The sequence below is a fragment of the Pan paniscus genome, chromosome 6 (assembly GCF_029289425.2).
Source record: "Pan paniscus chromosome 6, NHGRI_mPanPan1-v2.0_pri, whole genome shotgun sequence".
In the NCBI taxonomy this organism is placed as follows: domain Eukaryota; kingdom Metazoa; phylum Chordata; class Mammalia; order Primates; family Hominidae; genus Pan; species Pan paniscus.
Genome location: NC_073255.2, coordinates 48,196,380 through 48,213,402, shown reverse-complemented (window position 1 = coordinate 48,213,402; position 17,023 = coordinate 48,196,380). Strand labels below are relative to the sequence as shown.

Below are 17,023 nucleotides of genomic sequence, written 5' to 3'. Positions count from 1 at the left end.
ATCACAACTCACTGCAGCCTCCTTGACCCCTTGGGTTCAAGAAATCCCCTCACTTCAGCCTCCCCAGTAGCTAGGACTACATGTGTGTGCCACCACATCTGGCTAATTTTTAAATTTTTTTGTAGAGATGGGGTCCTGGGCTCAAGAGATCCTCTTGCCTTGGCTTCCCAATGTCAACTTTATTTTATCAAAAAATTTTTAATTGATATATAATAGTTGTATACGTCTCAATTATTTTAAAGCAAACCTCAGATTTCATCATTTCATTTCTAAATATTTCGGGATATATCTAGTAGGAAAGGACTCTTTTTTTAACACATGAACATCCAGGCCAGGTGCTGTGGCTCACGTCTGTAATCTCAGCACTTTCGGAGGCCAATGCCATTATCACACATAAGTAAAAATAATCATAATTCCTTTATTTATTTGTTATTTATTTATTTATATATATATATATTTATTTATTTTTGAGATGGAGTTTCGCTCTTGTTGCCCAGGCTGGAGTGCAATGGCACCATCTCGGCTCACTGCAATCTCCGCCTCCTGGGTTCAAGCGATTCTCCTGCCTCAGCCACCCAAATAGCTGGGATTACAGGCATGTGCTACCATGCCTGGCTAATTTTGTATTTTTAGTAGAGATGGGGTTTCACCATGTTGGTCAGTCTGTTTTGGAAGTCCTGACCTCAAGTGATCCATCCCGCCTCCGCCTCCCAAGGTGCTGGGATTACAGGTGTGAGCCACTGCACCTGGTCTTTCTTTCTTTCCTTTTTTGTCATTATTCCTTAATATCATTGAATATACAGTTGTTTTTCAGATTTTTCCCAATTCTCTCTCTCTTTTGTTTAGTTGGTAATTTGAATTGGGATCCGAATAAAGTAATCATAGTAATTGAGTTATATATTTCTTAAGACTTTAAATTTATAGTTCCTTCTCAGTCTTTTTTCTTGAAATTTGTTAAAAAAACCAGTTAATTTATTCTGTTGTGTTTTTTGATTTTGCTGAATTCCTGTGATGTTAATTTTTTTTTGTTCTTTATAAACTGATCTATAACTTGTTCAGGTTTGTGTGTGTGTGTGTGTGTGTGTTTGTTGTTTTTTTTTTTTGGCCAAAAATACTTCATAGAAGGTGGTGTGCAGTTCCACTAAGAGGCATATAATGGCTGGACATTACTTTCTCTGTGATGTTGGCAGGCATTGATGATGATTTCCCAGATCTGTGAATTTATTAGGAATTACAAAATGTGCTATTCTAGTTCTATCATTCCTTCTTCATATATTAGTTGGGAAACTTTTGTAAGGGGACTCTTTCTCTCATCAGTTATTTGATTACCCTGAGGTATAGGCAGGAGAGATGCACATTCCCTTTATTTACCAATTGCCATAATAATGAATTTTCCCCTAGGCTTTACCAGTGATGGCTATTTTTTTTTGTAATATCATTATGAACCCACAATATTGAGCATATTTGATGTGCTTCAATTTATTGCAATTATTATCCTTCTTGATGCTCACATTCTCAGGCCAGTAAAGGCCTTTCCGGGTTGGCTTCTGCGTCTTTTTGACATGACCAATAATTTTTGATAGCTTCCTTGATTTCTGGTAAAACAAGATATTCCAGGAACATTTTGTACCTTTCCTGCCCCATCCTGGAATCAGCCATTTCTTCAAGGACTGTTAGTTCCTCTTAGTGGGAAGTGGCATTTACATACTACTGTCTGATAGTAGGAATCTCAGTGATACTGGGTTAGTCTTTGATTCTAGGCCTTTTTAGTGGATGGATAAGAAAATAAATATTAAAAAAGAATATGCGCTGGGTGCGGTGGCTCACGCCTGTAATCCCAGCAGTTTGGGAGGCCAAGGCGGGTGGATCACCTGAGGTCAGGAATTCAAGACCAGCCTGGCCAACATGGTGAAACCCTGTCTCTACTAAAAATACAAACATTAACCGGGCATGGTGGCATGCGCCTGTAGTCCCAGCTACTCGGGAGACTGAGGCAGGAGGATGGCTTCAACCCAGGAGGTGGAGGTTGCAGTGAGCCGAGATTGCTTCACTGAACTCCAGTCTGGGCAATAGAGTGAGACCCCATCTCAAAAAAAAAAAAGTCCTGGTGCGGTGGCTTACACCTGTAATCTCAGCACTTTGGGAGGCTGAGGCAAGTGGATCACGAGGTCAGGAGATATCAAGACCATCCTGGCCAACATGGTGAAACCTCATCTCTACTAAAAATACAAAAATTAGCTGGGCTTGGTGGTGCGTGCCTGTAGTCCCAGCTACTCGGGAGGCTGAGGCAGGAGAATCACTTGAACCTGGGAGTTGGAAGCTGCCGTGAGCCGAGATTGTGCAACTGCACTCCAGCCTGGTCACAGATCAAGACTCTGTCTCAAAAAAAAAAAAAAAAAGAAAAAGCATCAGGAGTTTATACCTCCTATCATTTTAATTCAGAAACATCCTACACTAGAAAATGAGTAGAGAAATAAACAGAATCCAGATATGTATGTACATTTTGAAGAATTACATTACTTACTATGAAACATTTTATTGCATTTTATTCTCCTTTCAGGTAAACAGTCTATTGTTGGAGTTTCTGTAGTTGCTTAGAATATTAATCTTAACCTTCTAGCTAATAACAATGGTATTTCTTTTAAATATACACTGTTTTTGAACTCATTACCAGGATAGGTCTTAGTCCTCTTTGAAACCTGCTTCTTTCTTGTCTCTAGTAACCTATCATTGACCAGGTCTGTATCTTAAAGAGTGCTAGGTTTGAGCTGTCCTTGAACTGACAAACAATGGAGATGAGGATCACAAGTGAAATGGCATGTATAGAGGCCCAGAGGAATTAAAGAGTTTGCATGTCTGAAGAACGGCTATTCTAAGTATGCATGTCACGGGGTGACCAGAGATAAGATATGGGGAGTGAGTGGGGGCTAGGTCACAAACAATTCAGTATGTCATGCTAAGGAACCGTTATTTTTATCCTACAGGCAATTTCCTAAGAATTTCAATAAGGAAATGTCTTGATTAGAATTACAAATTCGAAAGGCTTTTGTAGCCACATGAAGAATAAACTGAGACAGGGGAAGTGGTAAGCAGGCTATCGCAGGACATGAGAGGCTGGATGGATTTGGGAATTGCTTGGCAGGTCAAATAATTAGGAATTAGTGATCTATTGGATATAGGCAGGAAGTAAAAGAATAGAGTCCAGGATGGCCCTTAGGTTTCCTTCAGTTTGAATTAGTGAATGTAGAAGGAGCAGTCCGGGTTGGTGGCATATGAATGTGACTTAAGTGGGATAACTTCTTCTTAGGGGTTGTCAGCTTGCATTCCCTTGGACTTTCTGGTGGAGATGTCCATACATGCATAAATATATATAAACATCTTTTTATTTAAGGACCCAGACTTGGGTTCAAATCCAAGCTCTGTTACTTCCTATTTGTGTGACCTTGAGTAGGTTAGTTAACCTTTCCATGTCTCGGTTATAGTTGTAAAAAGGGGATAATTCATAGAGTTGTTGTATGAATTAAACAATCTAATTGACAAAAGTCTAACAGAGTGTCTAATACAGAGTAACTTGATAAATGTTGTCATTGTTATTCTAGATACGGGAATTTCCAGTATCTTGTTTAGAAGGGATGAGATTCATTAGAGAGATGAGAATGAGAAGAGAGAGGACCAAATATGGACTGTTGGGGAATGCCAACAGTTGAACCTCAGAAACTCAGTTGCTGGGAGTCCTCTACCCTCAATAGGTTATTTCAGACATCACTGGAGGGAGCAGAGGTTTATCTCTGTCCTATAGCCGGTTGTAACAAGTGTTGTTTTTATTCCCAGACTTATATATTCACATTCACTCATTTATTAAACATGCTTTTGCTAAGTTACTGGTAGACGTAATTCTAGGTGCTAAAGATATTGCAGAGAACAGTCACCTTGGTCACAGGCCTCAGGGTACTAACATTCTAGAGGAGAGAGATATCCATCAAAAATATAAAAGTATCCACTAGTGATAAGTACTTTAGAGAGAATGAAAATATCATAAAATGCTAGAGAATTCCTAGGAGTCTATGTTAGATTGGGTGGTAGAGAAAGCTTCTCTGAGGAGGATGTAGTAGCAAGCCATGTGAAGATTGGAGAGAAATACATCCTAGGTTGTGCAAAGGCCCCACCTTGGGAATAAGCTGTGGAGAACACTAAAAACAACATCAGGGCCCAAGATAGGGCATTGGGAAAACAGACGAGCTGAGGCCAAAGAGTAGGTAGTAACCAAGCCATGTGGGGCCCTCTAAGCCAGGATAAAGAGTGGAGGTTTATTTTAAGTGACTTGGAAAGCCCTTAAAAAGCTTTAGGCAGGAAAGTAGTGCACTGATTTACCTTTTCAAAAGGTCACTGTATGGTTGAGCGTGGTGGCTTATGCCTGTAATCCTATTACTTTGGGAAGCTGAGGTGGGAGGATTGCTTGAGCCCAGGAGTTGAAGACTAGTCTGGACAACAAAGCAACACCACATCTCTACAAACAATTTTAAAAATTAGCTGGATGTGGTGGTGCATGCCTGTGGTCACAGTTACTTGGGAGGCTGAGGCAGATGGATTGCTTCAACCCAGGAGTTTGAGGCTTCAGTGAGCTAAGATCACACCACTACCCTCCAGCCTGGGTAATAGAGCAAGATCCTGTCTCAATCAATCAATCAGTCAATCACTGTGATCACAAGAGTAAAAAATGAGGTAGGGAGAGCAGAAACAGGTGGCTAATGGAATAGTCTAGATGAGAGATACTTTATTTTGTTCTCTTTTTTCCTTTTATTATCAAGTGAAAGCCTCATCCTGAGTCTCTTGGTTGCTTGGAAGCCTCAAAGCTGTCCTTGAACAGATCCCTGTCGGGAGAGTTGTTTTGATAATTGAGGTTCTCCAGGCCTAGAGCAGTGATGACCTACTGAAGGTCGTTAACCTGACTCTTAACCCAGGGCAACAGGGGTTAATGAGTGGGGTTCTAAGAGTATGAGCATGTATTCAATTACTTTCTTCTGAGGAGAGTTCATAGCTTCTTACCAGTTTGTCAAAGGGACCTGTGACCTCCAAAAGTATAACCATTAACAAGACAGTGTGTTGAGCACTGATGGGAGAGAGGGAAAACACAAAGTCAGACATAATTAAGAAGAAAAATGGGGTAGGCAGGCCAGATCATATGGCACTCAGGGAAAATATTAAGAGATAATAAATCTTTTCCCCTTAGCTTCCTCCCTGTACGTTTTTACCAACGTCTAGAAATTCACGTTTTGCTTTCAGTGTCCATAAATGCCACAAGATGGCGAGGTTGCTCCTTAAAATGAATGTGAATTACTAAGTGGAAGAGAGGGAGAAAGAGAAAGAAAATGTGTGTTGGGTATTCCTCTCTGATTTTCCATAACTTCCCTGATTTTTCTTAGCTCTTTACTTGAATATAAAGTAGAATCGACATGCATACATTTTTCCTCTTTAATTTAGATTTTAATCATAGTTGTTTTTGGAATTGTAAAGCTAAAAATAAAATTTAAAGGAACTATCTGGATCCCAGGCTTAACATTTTTTCTACCTCTTCATTAAATTATTAATGAATAATTTCATTCTGCACATCACCAACAGAGTAATCTTAGTAAAATACCATTTTGATGTTCATTCTGTGCTTTAAAATTTTATTTATTTATTCTCATAAAATTTGTTCATAGTACTGGTAGTCAGTATTTAAATAGTTACAAGTATAAGGTGAAAACGTGGAATAATTTTTGACTCCTAGTATGGAATATATATGTTTATTATTATTATTATTATTATTTTTGAGATGGAGTCTTGCCCTGTCGCCCAGGCTGGAGTGCAATGGCACGATCTCAGCTCACTGCAAGCTCTGCCTCCCGGGTTCAAGCAATTCTCCTGCCTCAGCCTCCCAAGTAGCTGGGATTACAGGCATGCGCCACCATGCCTGGCTAATTTTTTGTATCTTTAGTAGAGACAGGGTTACACCATGTTGGACAGGCTTGTCTTGAGCTCCTGACCTAGTGATCCACCCACCCCGGCCTCCCAAAGTGCTGGGATTACAGGCGAGAGCCACGTTTATTATTATTATTGTCAGCTTCTTCGCTATTATGAACAAGTGCAAGATTCCATGTACAAAATATCTTAATTTTTATGGTTTATTAAACAACATAATTTAAATGCTTAGATGTCTATTGTCATCATTTGACATACCTCAGGGTAGTTTTCTTTTTGTTATTCTCAACATTTTGTAGAAAAGGTAAGCTAATATATTATTTATACATTGATTAATGCATCTTTAGTAATTATGTATATTTAGCTCTTGATATAAAATTCATTTTGCTTGTGTTATCTAATCAAATTAAATCCTCATAAGAAATCTATGAGATAAATGTGAATATTGCCATTTTACAGATGAAGACATTGAGGCTTAGGAAGATTGAATGAATTGTCAAAGATTTAATAGTTGGCAGAACTATAATTTGAATCCAGATTTTTTTTAATCCTAAAACTCCCCTTTTTCCCTATACTTTACTGCTTCCAATGAGAGCAACTATTCCTTTTCTCTTTAATAGAAATACTTAGAAGTTGTAATTTAAAGTAATTAGGATATTTGTGTCTCTCCCTTGTCCTAAGCTGAACAAAAAGAGAATTTTTCCTGCAGGCCTTTATTTAGAAGAGTCCTTTTAGAGTTGCACTGATGGTGAGGGACCTGGGTTTGTCCTATTTGAGGGATTTGGGCTCCTGGCCAGAAGCACCTGATTTTCCGAACCTAGAGTTAACTGAAACTTAATTTCTTTTGTTGACTTCCTGCTGAGATAACAGGTGGTTCACAGTGCACAGGCCTTCCTGCCGATGGTGGCAGCTTCTTTCTGTTCCTGGAGACTTGTTTTGTGCTGGGGACTACCAGTGGTTTGAAAACCATTGCTTTGAAGGCTGGAATCCCGGGCCAGGGTGCCCTCTACAGCAGCACACTGCCTGCCCTGGAACTCATTCTCTAAAACTTGGCGTTATTTCTGCACAGAGAATGTTGGCTTATAGTTTATTTCTCTTTATTTGCTTCATATCCCATTGTTGTTCTTCTAAAGACTGAGAAAGTAATAGTTAAGAATTTATACATTTTGTTATTGATATTGGGAGATAAAACTGTAATTTACCTGAATCAAGACGTTTGGGTTTTTCAGTATGGTTTTATGTGGCCGGGCGTGGTAGCTCATGCCCAATCTCAGCACTTTGGGAGACTGAGGCTGGTGGATCACTTGAGCTCAGAAGTTCAAAACCAGCCTGGGCAACATAGTGAAATCCCATCCCTACCCAAAATGCAAAAATTAGCTGGGTGTAGTGGTGTGTGCCTGTAGTCCCAGCTACTGGGGAGGCTGAGGGGGGAGAATTGCTGGAACACAGTCAGTCGAGGTTGTGGTGAGCCCCGACGGTGCCACTGCGCTTCGGTCTGGGTGGCAGAGTGAGACCCAGTTTCAAAAAAAAGAAAAAAGAAAAAAAAAGAAAAAGATAATGGTTTTATTTTTTCTTCATGTAACAGTTCTAATTGAAAGATAGGCATAGTGGAAATAAAATTGACCATGAATAATTATTGAAGTTGACCGATGGGTTTATTATATATTCTATCTATTTTTATTTGAAATTTTCCAAGATAAAACATAAGCAGAGACATATTTTAACACCTTTTTTAATCATCAATAATTATAATCTTGAATTATTTTAATTCCTTCATATTAAGTGATAATTTTATCTGTGGAGTTTGTTTTACATACTCTTATTTGTGACAAAGATCATTTCTGGTGGCGAATGCATCTGGGTAGATTAATTGGTGATTATCACTCACTTTTATGGTTTTATTTATTTACTTTTTATAGATTGTTTTTGAAAAAAATTTTTGTTATTTTTATTTTTTGAGGCAGACTCTCACTCTATTGCCCAGGCTGGAGTGCAGTGGCATGAACTTGGCTCACTGCAACCTCCACCTCCTGGGTTCAAGTGATTCTCCTGTCTTAGCCTCCCAAGTAGCTGGACTACGGGCATGCACCACCACACCTGGCTAATTTTTGTAATTTTAGTAGAGACGGGGTTTCACCATGTTGGCCAGGCTGGTTTCAAACTCCTGACCTCAAGTGATGTGCCTGCATTGATCTCTCAAAGTGCTGGGATTATAGGCGTGAGCCACCGCATCCAGCCAAAAAATTACTTTTATATAAAATATTTTTGCACTAATTCATTCCTTCAATAAATGTTATTGAACACTGTTCTAGAGGCTGGGGATACAGCAGTGAACCAAACAGAAAAACATTCTGGAGTATACACTTTAGTAGGGAGGAGACAAAATAAATCTAACAAATAATGGTATTGTGTTTCTATTGTGATAAGTGCTGTGGCAACATATATAACGAGGGTGCTCTTTTACAAAAGGTTGAGGGAGAGTCTTCCAGGTGGCTGGAGAAACAAGGCTTGCAGGCAACCCTTTCATGGCCTTCCTAAAGCAGCATATGCAGGGAATATCAGCAAGTAGCTGATGTGTATGGAAAGCTCTTCATTGGGTCACTCTGCTTGATATGAAGGATTTGGAGACAAATTTATGTAGCTTCTGATACAACCTTTATTTATTTTTATTTTTGTTATTATTTTTTGAGGCAGAGTCTTTCTCTGTTGCCCAGGCTGCAGTGCGGTGGTGCAATCTCGGCTCACTGTAACCTCTGCCTCCCGGGTTCAAGCAGTTCTGCTGCCTCAGCCTCCCCAGTAGCTGGGATTACAGGCGCCTACCACCACACCCAGCTAATTTTTGTGTTTTTAGTAGAGATGGGGTTCCACTGTGTTGGCCAGGCTGGTCTTGAACTCTTGACCGCAGGTGATCCTCCCACCTCCCAAAGTCCTGGGATTATAGGCGTGAGCCACCACGCCTGGCCTGATACAACTTTTATGATGTAGCAATAAGCATCAGGACTGAGGGGAGTAGAAGAAAATCTTTCCTGTGTTCTGTTGATTCTTGCTGATGGCAAAAAAAAAAAAAAAAAAAAAAAAGAAAAATTTGACACCTTCTCTACCTTCTCTTTGTAATCTTAAAAATCACTTAGTTGATGTTATTGTTTATTTATGTCCAAATCTTAAAATCATTTAGGTTTTCTTTGTTTACTTGAGAAAATACATAAATAGAACTCAGGGAGATATTGTTTTGCTTAACTTTGTATATTAGCTTAACTTTGTATATTACTGTGTACAAAGCAAGGGTAGCAAATACCTGTTGGAGTCAGGGAAGTACTTGAAACCCGGCTGAGGCATATGGAAGTAGAGTGGTGGACCCTGTGGCAAATCAGAGGATTTATGCCCTATGTAGAGGGGAGAGGCAATACTCGACTCTAATTGATTATTGCATGTGAGAATGTGGGCCTGGTTTTGAATTATTTCCTTTTTTTTTGTTTTAAAGGGAGTCTCCCTGCATTGTCCAGGCTGGAGTGCAGTGGTGCAATCTCAGCTCAATGCAACCTCCACCTCCTGGTTCAAGTGATTCTTGTGCCTCAGCCTTCCCAGTGGCTGGGATTATAGGCATGCACCACCACACCTGGCTAATTTTTGTATTTTTAGTAGAGATGGGGTTTCACCATGTTGGCCAGGCTTGTCTTGAACTCGTGACCTCAAGTGATCCGCCCACCTCAGCCTCCCAAAGTGCTAGGATTACAGGCGTGAGCCACGGTACCCGGCCTGAGTTTTTTTTTAAGAATAGCCAGGGTAGGCCAGGCGCGGTGGCTCATGCCTGTAATACTAGCATTCTGGGAGGCTGAGGCAGGTGGATCACTTCACATCAGGAGTTTGAGACCAGCCTGGCCAACATGGCGAAACCTTGTCTTTACTGAAAATACAAAAATTAGCTGGGTGTGGTGGTGCACGCCTGTTATCCTAGCTACTCGGGAGGCTGAGGAAGGAGAATCACTTGAACCTGGGAGGTGGAGGTTGCAGTGAGCCGAGATCGAACCACTACACTCCACCCTGCTCGACGGGAACGAGACTCTATCTCAAAAAAAAATGAGTAGCCGGGGTCGAGCACTATAATGAATTCTTACTGCCTTCTTCAAGGAATAGTATAGATCTAATAGTCTCGAAATGCTGCAGGATTTCTGGATACAAATGTTTCTAACACACTATATTGTACAGTGGTTTTAGCACACCCTGTGTAGTGCTGAATATGTTTATTTTTGTTGTTTTAGGGTATGGTCAGACAGGTCCAATTTCTCAGCGAGCTGGTTATGATGCTGTTGCCTCGGCTGTTTCTGGTCTGATGCATATCACAGGGCCTGAGGTAGGTATCCTTCCTTAGAATATTCATAATTTCTTCCCTTACATATTCCAAAAGGATTTTACTCTGCACTAACCCATAGGATTAAATGAGTTGTTAGGTTGGGGCAAAAGTAATTGCTGTTTTTGCCATTGAAATTAATAATTTTAGAAAGAAACCAGGGAAAGTGAATGCTTATGAAAGTAAAACAGGAAGTGTTCATTACAAATGTATTGAGTCTAAACATCAATTTGGCCACATGGAAAAGAGCAATGTTTTTAGCAAGAAGCCATAGATCAGATGGTGAACACACTTTCCACATTTATTATGTTATTCAAGCTTAATATAGGCACCTTTGTGTGATTTAGGAATATTCCTTCTTTGAAATAAAACAGTTGACTAGACTAGACCACGGATGTCCATTTCTACTAGAGTGCCTTCATCTGCCATGTATACATAGCAGAGGGTCTCTTTTTCCTTTTGGAAAATTATAGGTAGTTATGTATTTGAAAATTTGTTGCTTAAAGCCTCCCTCAGGTTTAAATGTATCTAATTTGTCATGTGCCTTAGATTCTGACAGTGAAATAATTATTTGATTTTATAATAATTCCTCTCCATTGATAGTGGGTTGGGAAGTTCCTAACAAGTATTTAGATAGCCAAAATGTGGTTGGTTAGATTAAAAAAAAGACTCTCGGGGAAAGCAATATGAATGACGTTAAACAAAGTGAAAAAAAGTGTGAAAGCCTAGTAAATAAAAATGCTAAAACACACCCATTTCAAAACAAACTAGATTGATGGCCTTAAAAAACTTGTTTCAGTGGGTGTTCATTCTCCAAATCACTTCTTCTAGTTAATTCTTCAGGAAATATTGCTTGCTGTAGTGTTGGAATAAACTGAGACAGAGTAACCTTAAGTCTTTTGCAGTCTTCCTTTTATTTAATTTTTCTTATTAATTAATTATTTCCCTTTGCCTCTATTTTCTCATGATGAGATTTACTTTTTATTAATTTCAAAGCAACTGTTGGGGTTTTAATTTCTTGAAATATAAAGTTATTGTACTTTCATCTTCGTTTCATTTTCACAAGTCTTAGAAAAAAATGTGTGTGGCCTTTGCTTTTTTTTTTTTTTTTTTAAGACAGAGTCTTGCTCTGTCACCCAGGCTAGAGTGCAGTGGCGCGATCTCAGCTCACTGCAGCCTCTGCCTCCTAAGTTCAAAGGATTCTCCTGCCTCAGCCTCCCGAGTAGCTGGGATTACAGGTGCCAGCTACCATGACCAGCTGATTTTTGTATTTTTAGTAGAGACATGGTTTCACCGTCTTGACCAGGCTGGTCTTGAACTCCTTACTTTGTGATCCAATCCCAGTGCTAGGATTATAGGCATGAGCCACCACACCTAGCCTGTTTTGTTTTATTTGAGACAGGGTCTCCAGGCTGGGAGTGCAGCCTCCGTGGCACACTGCAGCCTCCTGGGCTCAATAGATTCTCCAACCTCAGCCTCCAACATAGCTTGGACTACAGGTGCGTGGCACCAAACCTGACTAATTTTTAAATTTTTTGTAGAGATGGTGTTCCATTATGTTGCCCAGGCTTGTCTTGAACTCCTGGACTCACGACATCTTGGCCTCCTAAAGTGATGGGATTACAGGCATGAGCTGCTGTACCCTGCTGGCCTTCCCTTAAAATATTCAAGAGCACCAGTTTTCTTTCCATCCATTGAGAGAATAGAGCATGGACATTTCTCTCATTGCTCAATTCCATAGGCTCTCATATGGCCAAGACATTCTTTATTGTGAATGGTTTTATTTAAGAGTGTTGAACTCAATTAGGAATATGTGAAAAGATCTGGGATTTAAAAATTTCTATATTCAAATGGTAAAATGAATTAAATGAAAAACTGTTGAGATGGGGGATTACTGTAGTTCCTTTAGTACATTGCACTGTGGTCTAACAGGGATAACCACACAGTATATGCTCAACCTTATAATTTCTCAGTCAATAACAGCTTTTATCTCTTGTGTTACCCTACTCAGGTGATTTTTGTTCTAGGTGAGCAAATAACATTTATTGAGTGCTTGGTATGTGCCAAACATTGCTTTATATACTTTCCATGTATTACATTAAGTAAGCTTAACTCTCACACTGTATTTCTTTCACATGGACACATCTTTCATTCCTTAATTAAGTTACACATCAACCTGGTAAGTAGTTACTGCATCTGTTTCCTACTGTACGGTGGGAATGGTGGTAGGCGCTGGAGATTAAGCAGGCAACAGGACAGGCACAGTCCTTATCTTCCTATAGCTGTTAAGTAGGGAAAACAAACATTAGCAGAAAATATTTATTACATGCAAATAAAAAGAACTGCGAAGAAGAGTACAGGGTGCTATGAACATATATAAATAACAGTGTGCCTCAGGCCATTATTATGCTTCTAAAGATCTCCATAAAGTGTGGTTTGACAGCTAAAGATAAAAGCTGATTGAAAAGAATCAGGCCAGCCTGGCACAGTGGCTCATGCTTGTAATCCCAGCACTTTGGGAGGCCAAGGCGGGCGGGTCACCTGAGTTCGGGAGTTCGAGACCAGCCTGATCAACATGGAGAAACCCCATCTGTACTAAAAATACAAAATTAGCCAGATGTGGTGTTGCATTCCTGTAATCCCAGCTACTCTGGAGACTGAGGCAGGAGAATCACTTGAACCTGGGAGGCAGAGATTGCAGTGAGCTGGGATCGCGCCATTGCACTCCAGCCTGGGTGACAAGAGCGAAACTCCATCTCCAAAAAAAAAAGAAAAGAATCAGAAGAATCAGGCCATGCTGGGAGTCCCCCTTAAGAGAGTTGTTTTCCCTTATCTTATCAGCAATATATTAACAATTCCCTAAGCCTCTCAGCAGAGATTGTACGGGAAAGCACTTCTGAAAGCCTTGGCTAATATTTTTAACCAGCCAGTGCACACACACTATTGCCAATTATATCCATTGCATATGAACTTTTCTGTAACTGCACAGCCTTGTATCTGTGCTGTAGCATAACTCCATGTTGTCAGATGAGTGATTGGAACTCAGGCTTCTCTGACATCAGGAGGCTTCTCCACATCACCCTACGCGGTGGAGCCCAAGTTTATCAGGGTTGTCGGTCAGGGAAGGCATCTCTGAGGGCATATATTTAGGGTGGGATCCTGTTAAGCATTAGCTGATTAGCATTAGAGAGTAATGCATGGTATTGCATGTCATCTAGATGCTGGAGAGTCTGGTAGTTTTGAAGAGCCAAAAGAAGGGCAGTGTCACTGGATTATTGTGAACTAATAAGGAAGTGGGGCCAAATGTGGTTGGGGAGGTAAGGAACAGTGGCTGAATTTATTGCTTGTGGATTTATTACCTTACTTAATAGTTTGATGAGAAAATACATTATTATATGCAAATATATTTTTAGTGATAATCTCATATGTTTCTCTCTTGAAATCGAGTGATATTCCAAAGATACAGACTAGTGTTATAATGAAAAAACTCAAAGTGCAACTTTTTTTCCTATAATGTTATAATAATGTCATTTTTATTCAAAACTGGGCATATCTAAATGTATAGTATAGGAACTGGGCATGGTGGCTCACGCCTGTAATCCCAGCACGTTGGGAGGCTGAGGCGGGCGGATCACTTAAGGTCAGGAGTTCAAGACCAGCCTGGCCAACATGGTGAAACCCTGTCTCTACTAAAAATACAAAAATTAGCTGGGCATCGTGGCACATGCATGTAATCCCAGCCACCCGGAAGGCTGAAGCAAGAGAATTGGTTGAACCCGGGAGGTGGAGGTTACAGTGGCCCAAGATTGCACCACTGCCCTCCAGCCTGGGTGTGAAAGAGAGACTCTGCCTCAAAAAAAAAAAAAAAAGGAAAAAGTATACTGTAGGGAAAATTTTGTGAAAGAAGTCTTTATGGCCTGGCGTTGTGGCTCATGCCTGTAATTCCAGCACTTTGGGAGGCCGAGGCAGGCAGATCATGAGGTCAAGAGATCGAGACCATCCTGGCCAACATGCTGAAACCCCGTCTCTACTAAAAATACAGAAATTAGCTGGGCGTGGTGGTGTGCATCTGTAGTCCCAGCTACTTGGGAGGCTGAGGCAGGAGAATCGCTTGAACCCAGGATGCAGAGGTTGCAGTGAGCTGAGATCACGCCACTGTACTCCAGCCTGGCGACAGACCAAGACTCTGTCTCCAAAAAAAAAAAAACAAAACCGTCTTTATCATGTGATTTTGGGTAAACTAATTACTGTTGACCTTTACTAAATCTAAAATCCAGCCTTTTACGTATGCTGTGGTGTTGTCAGATTAGATTATATTTGATTACGGACAAAGAGAGAATCTGTTTTGAATTCCTACACTATGCCAGACAGATGATAGACATTTTACATATGTATTTTGATCCTCACATTGGTACTTCCAGGTATGTTTTGACAAACTCTTTTTTTTTTCTTTTCTTTTCTTTTTTTTTTTGAGATAGAGTCCTCACTCTTGTCACCCAGGCTGGAGTGCAGTGGCACAATCTCGGCTCACTGCAGCCTCCACCTCCTGGGTTCAAGTGATTCTCCTGCCTTAGCCTCCCCAGTAGCTGGGATTATAGGCATGTGCCACCATGCCTGGCTAATTTTTTTTTGTATTTTTAGTAGAGATGGGGTTTCACCATGTTGAGTGGTCTCGAACTCCTGACCTCAAGTGATTCGCCCACTTCGGCCTCCCAAAGTGCTGGGATTACAGGTGTGAGCCACCATGCCGAGCCTCGTATTGACACATTCTATAACTGAAGCTTAGAGGCTTACATAACTTGATATGTAAAGTACTAAAGCCCAACTTTGAACCCAGGTTTTCTTTACTTCTGTAGCCTGTACTCTTTCCACTCCCCGTGATACCTGCAGAATGATCCTGATGTCTGTTGTATTTGCACCTTGCTTCTGCATGCTGCTTGATATTTGTTACGATGTAGTAAATAGTCCATTTGAAAGAGTGGGAGAGCACTCAAAGAGTTTGGGGTTCTGGCTCTAATTCACTGCTGTCTGTTCACTGACTGCCTAAAATGGGCCTCAGTAAGATGTAAGCCTCATAGGAAAGACCATGGTCCTTGATTTGGTCACTACTTTATGCATAGAACAGGCCCTTAGTAAACAATTATGTTGAGTAAATGAGTAAATGAATATCTGGTACTGTGCTATGTGGCATATATATATATATATATATATATATTTTTTTTTTTTTTTTTTTTGAGACAAGGTCTCACTCTGTTGCCCAGGCTGGTGTAATCATGGCTCACAGCAGCCTCAACATCCCGGGGCTCAGGTGATCCTCCCCACTCAGCCTCCTGAGTAGCTGGGACCAAAGGCACATGCAACCATGCCTGCATCCATCTCTCTCTCTCTCTATCATCTGTTTATCTATCTATCATCTTTTTTTAATGCATACAGAATTTGAAGAGATTGGGAATGAAATCAAAGTATGAGAGATTCTGGAAAGTAAATGACTCAGACATATGTGATATGTGTTCTGAGTAATAATTCAACTGTAAATCTTGGCACAGTTAAACATCAAGAAGAATTATACTGAGCAATCAAATGAACAAAGACGTATTGACCATATGTGTAGTGTTGTATTAGGTACCATAATAAGTTACTCTGTAAGGAATTATTTCCTTCCCTAGATTAGATGTATATGCATGGAAAAATGAGAAAATAAAAATAACAGAAAACTGAATAAAATTAGTGGTATGTTATGTTGCAGATAATACATCAGATTGGAAGATAAAGCATCTTTAATTTTCTTCTTGAGGATTAACAACATTGGAAAACTCATGAGTTGGATGATCCTAGAGGCTTGGGGCTTGGGAGTGTGTGTCTGTCTGTGTGTGTTTGTGTGTGTGTATGTCTATATATGTGATGTTGACAACGAAGGCAGTTCTTTGCAAGCAGCTGAGAGTGGCAGATGTATGAGGGCAAGTTGATATGGTGGCAGTTGTTAGATGTTTCTGTGAGAACTTCCATGGTAGGAATAGCCAAGAATTCAACTCTATGTCCTAGTTTCCAGTGCAATAAATGCTCCTCACAATTTAAAAAAACTTAATTAATAACATCTTCAGGATCTATTTATGGCTTACACTGAATCTGTTGGAGAGAAGTTTTTATTGTAACTTGATGATGTATAGGCAGAGTGCGGTGGCTCACGCCTATAATTCCAGCACTTTGGGAGGCTGAGGTGGGTGGATCACTTCAGGTTAGGAGTTCGAGACCAGCCTAGCCAACATGGTGAAGCCCTGTCTCTACTAAAAATACAAAAGTTAGCTGGGTGTGGTGGCAGGTGCCTGTAATCCCAGGTACTTGGGAGGCTGAGGCAAGAGAATCACTTGAACCTGGGAGGCGGAGGTTGCTGTGAGCCCAGATTGCGCCACTGCACTCCAGCCTGGGTGACTGAGCGAGACTCTGTCTCAAAACAAAACAAAATTAAAAAATATATATAAAGTATAAATGTGGTTCAGGGTAGGACTTTAAGGAAGCGGTGGGACTTGAGATGCATGGTGCCTGGAAAGATAGATAGAATGTGGATGGATTAAGACATTCCTAGACATTCCCAGGGGAGATCACACAGTGGAAAACAAATGCAGAGAAGCAGGAAGGAATCAGGCGGTCTTAGGGAAAACAATAGGCCAGTCACAGAGGTGCTGAGAGTTAAGGTTTCAGAACATAAGGGGAAGG

The 17,023-nt window shown here is 40.4% G+C and overlaps 1 protein-coding gene across 3 annotated transcripts in view; it reads left to right on the top strand.

Moving 5' to 3' along the window:
• SUGCT (succinyl-CoA:glutarate-CoA transferase) overlaps positions 1 to 17,023 on the top strand; it is a 719,374-nt gene that overhangs the window by 85,939 nt on the left and 616,412 nt on the right. For all 3 annotated transcript variants that reach the window (XM_034963995.3, XM_003808696.7, XM_063605682.1), the window contains exon 7: positions 10,221 to 10,312. In XM_034963995.3, coding sequence (XP_034819886.1) covers positions 10,221 to 10,312 — 92 coding nt within the window. The remainder of the gene's footprint in view (positions 1 to 10,220; positions 10,313 to 17,023) is intronic.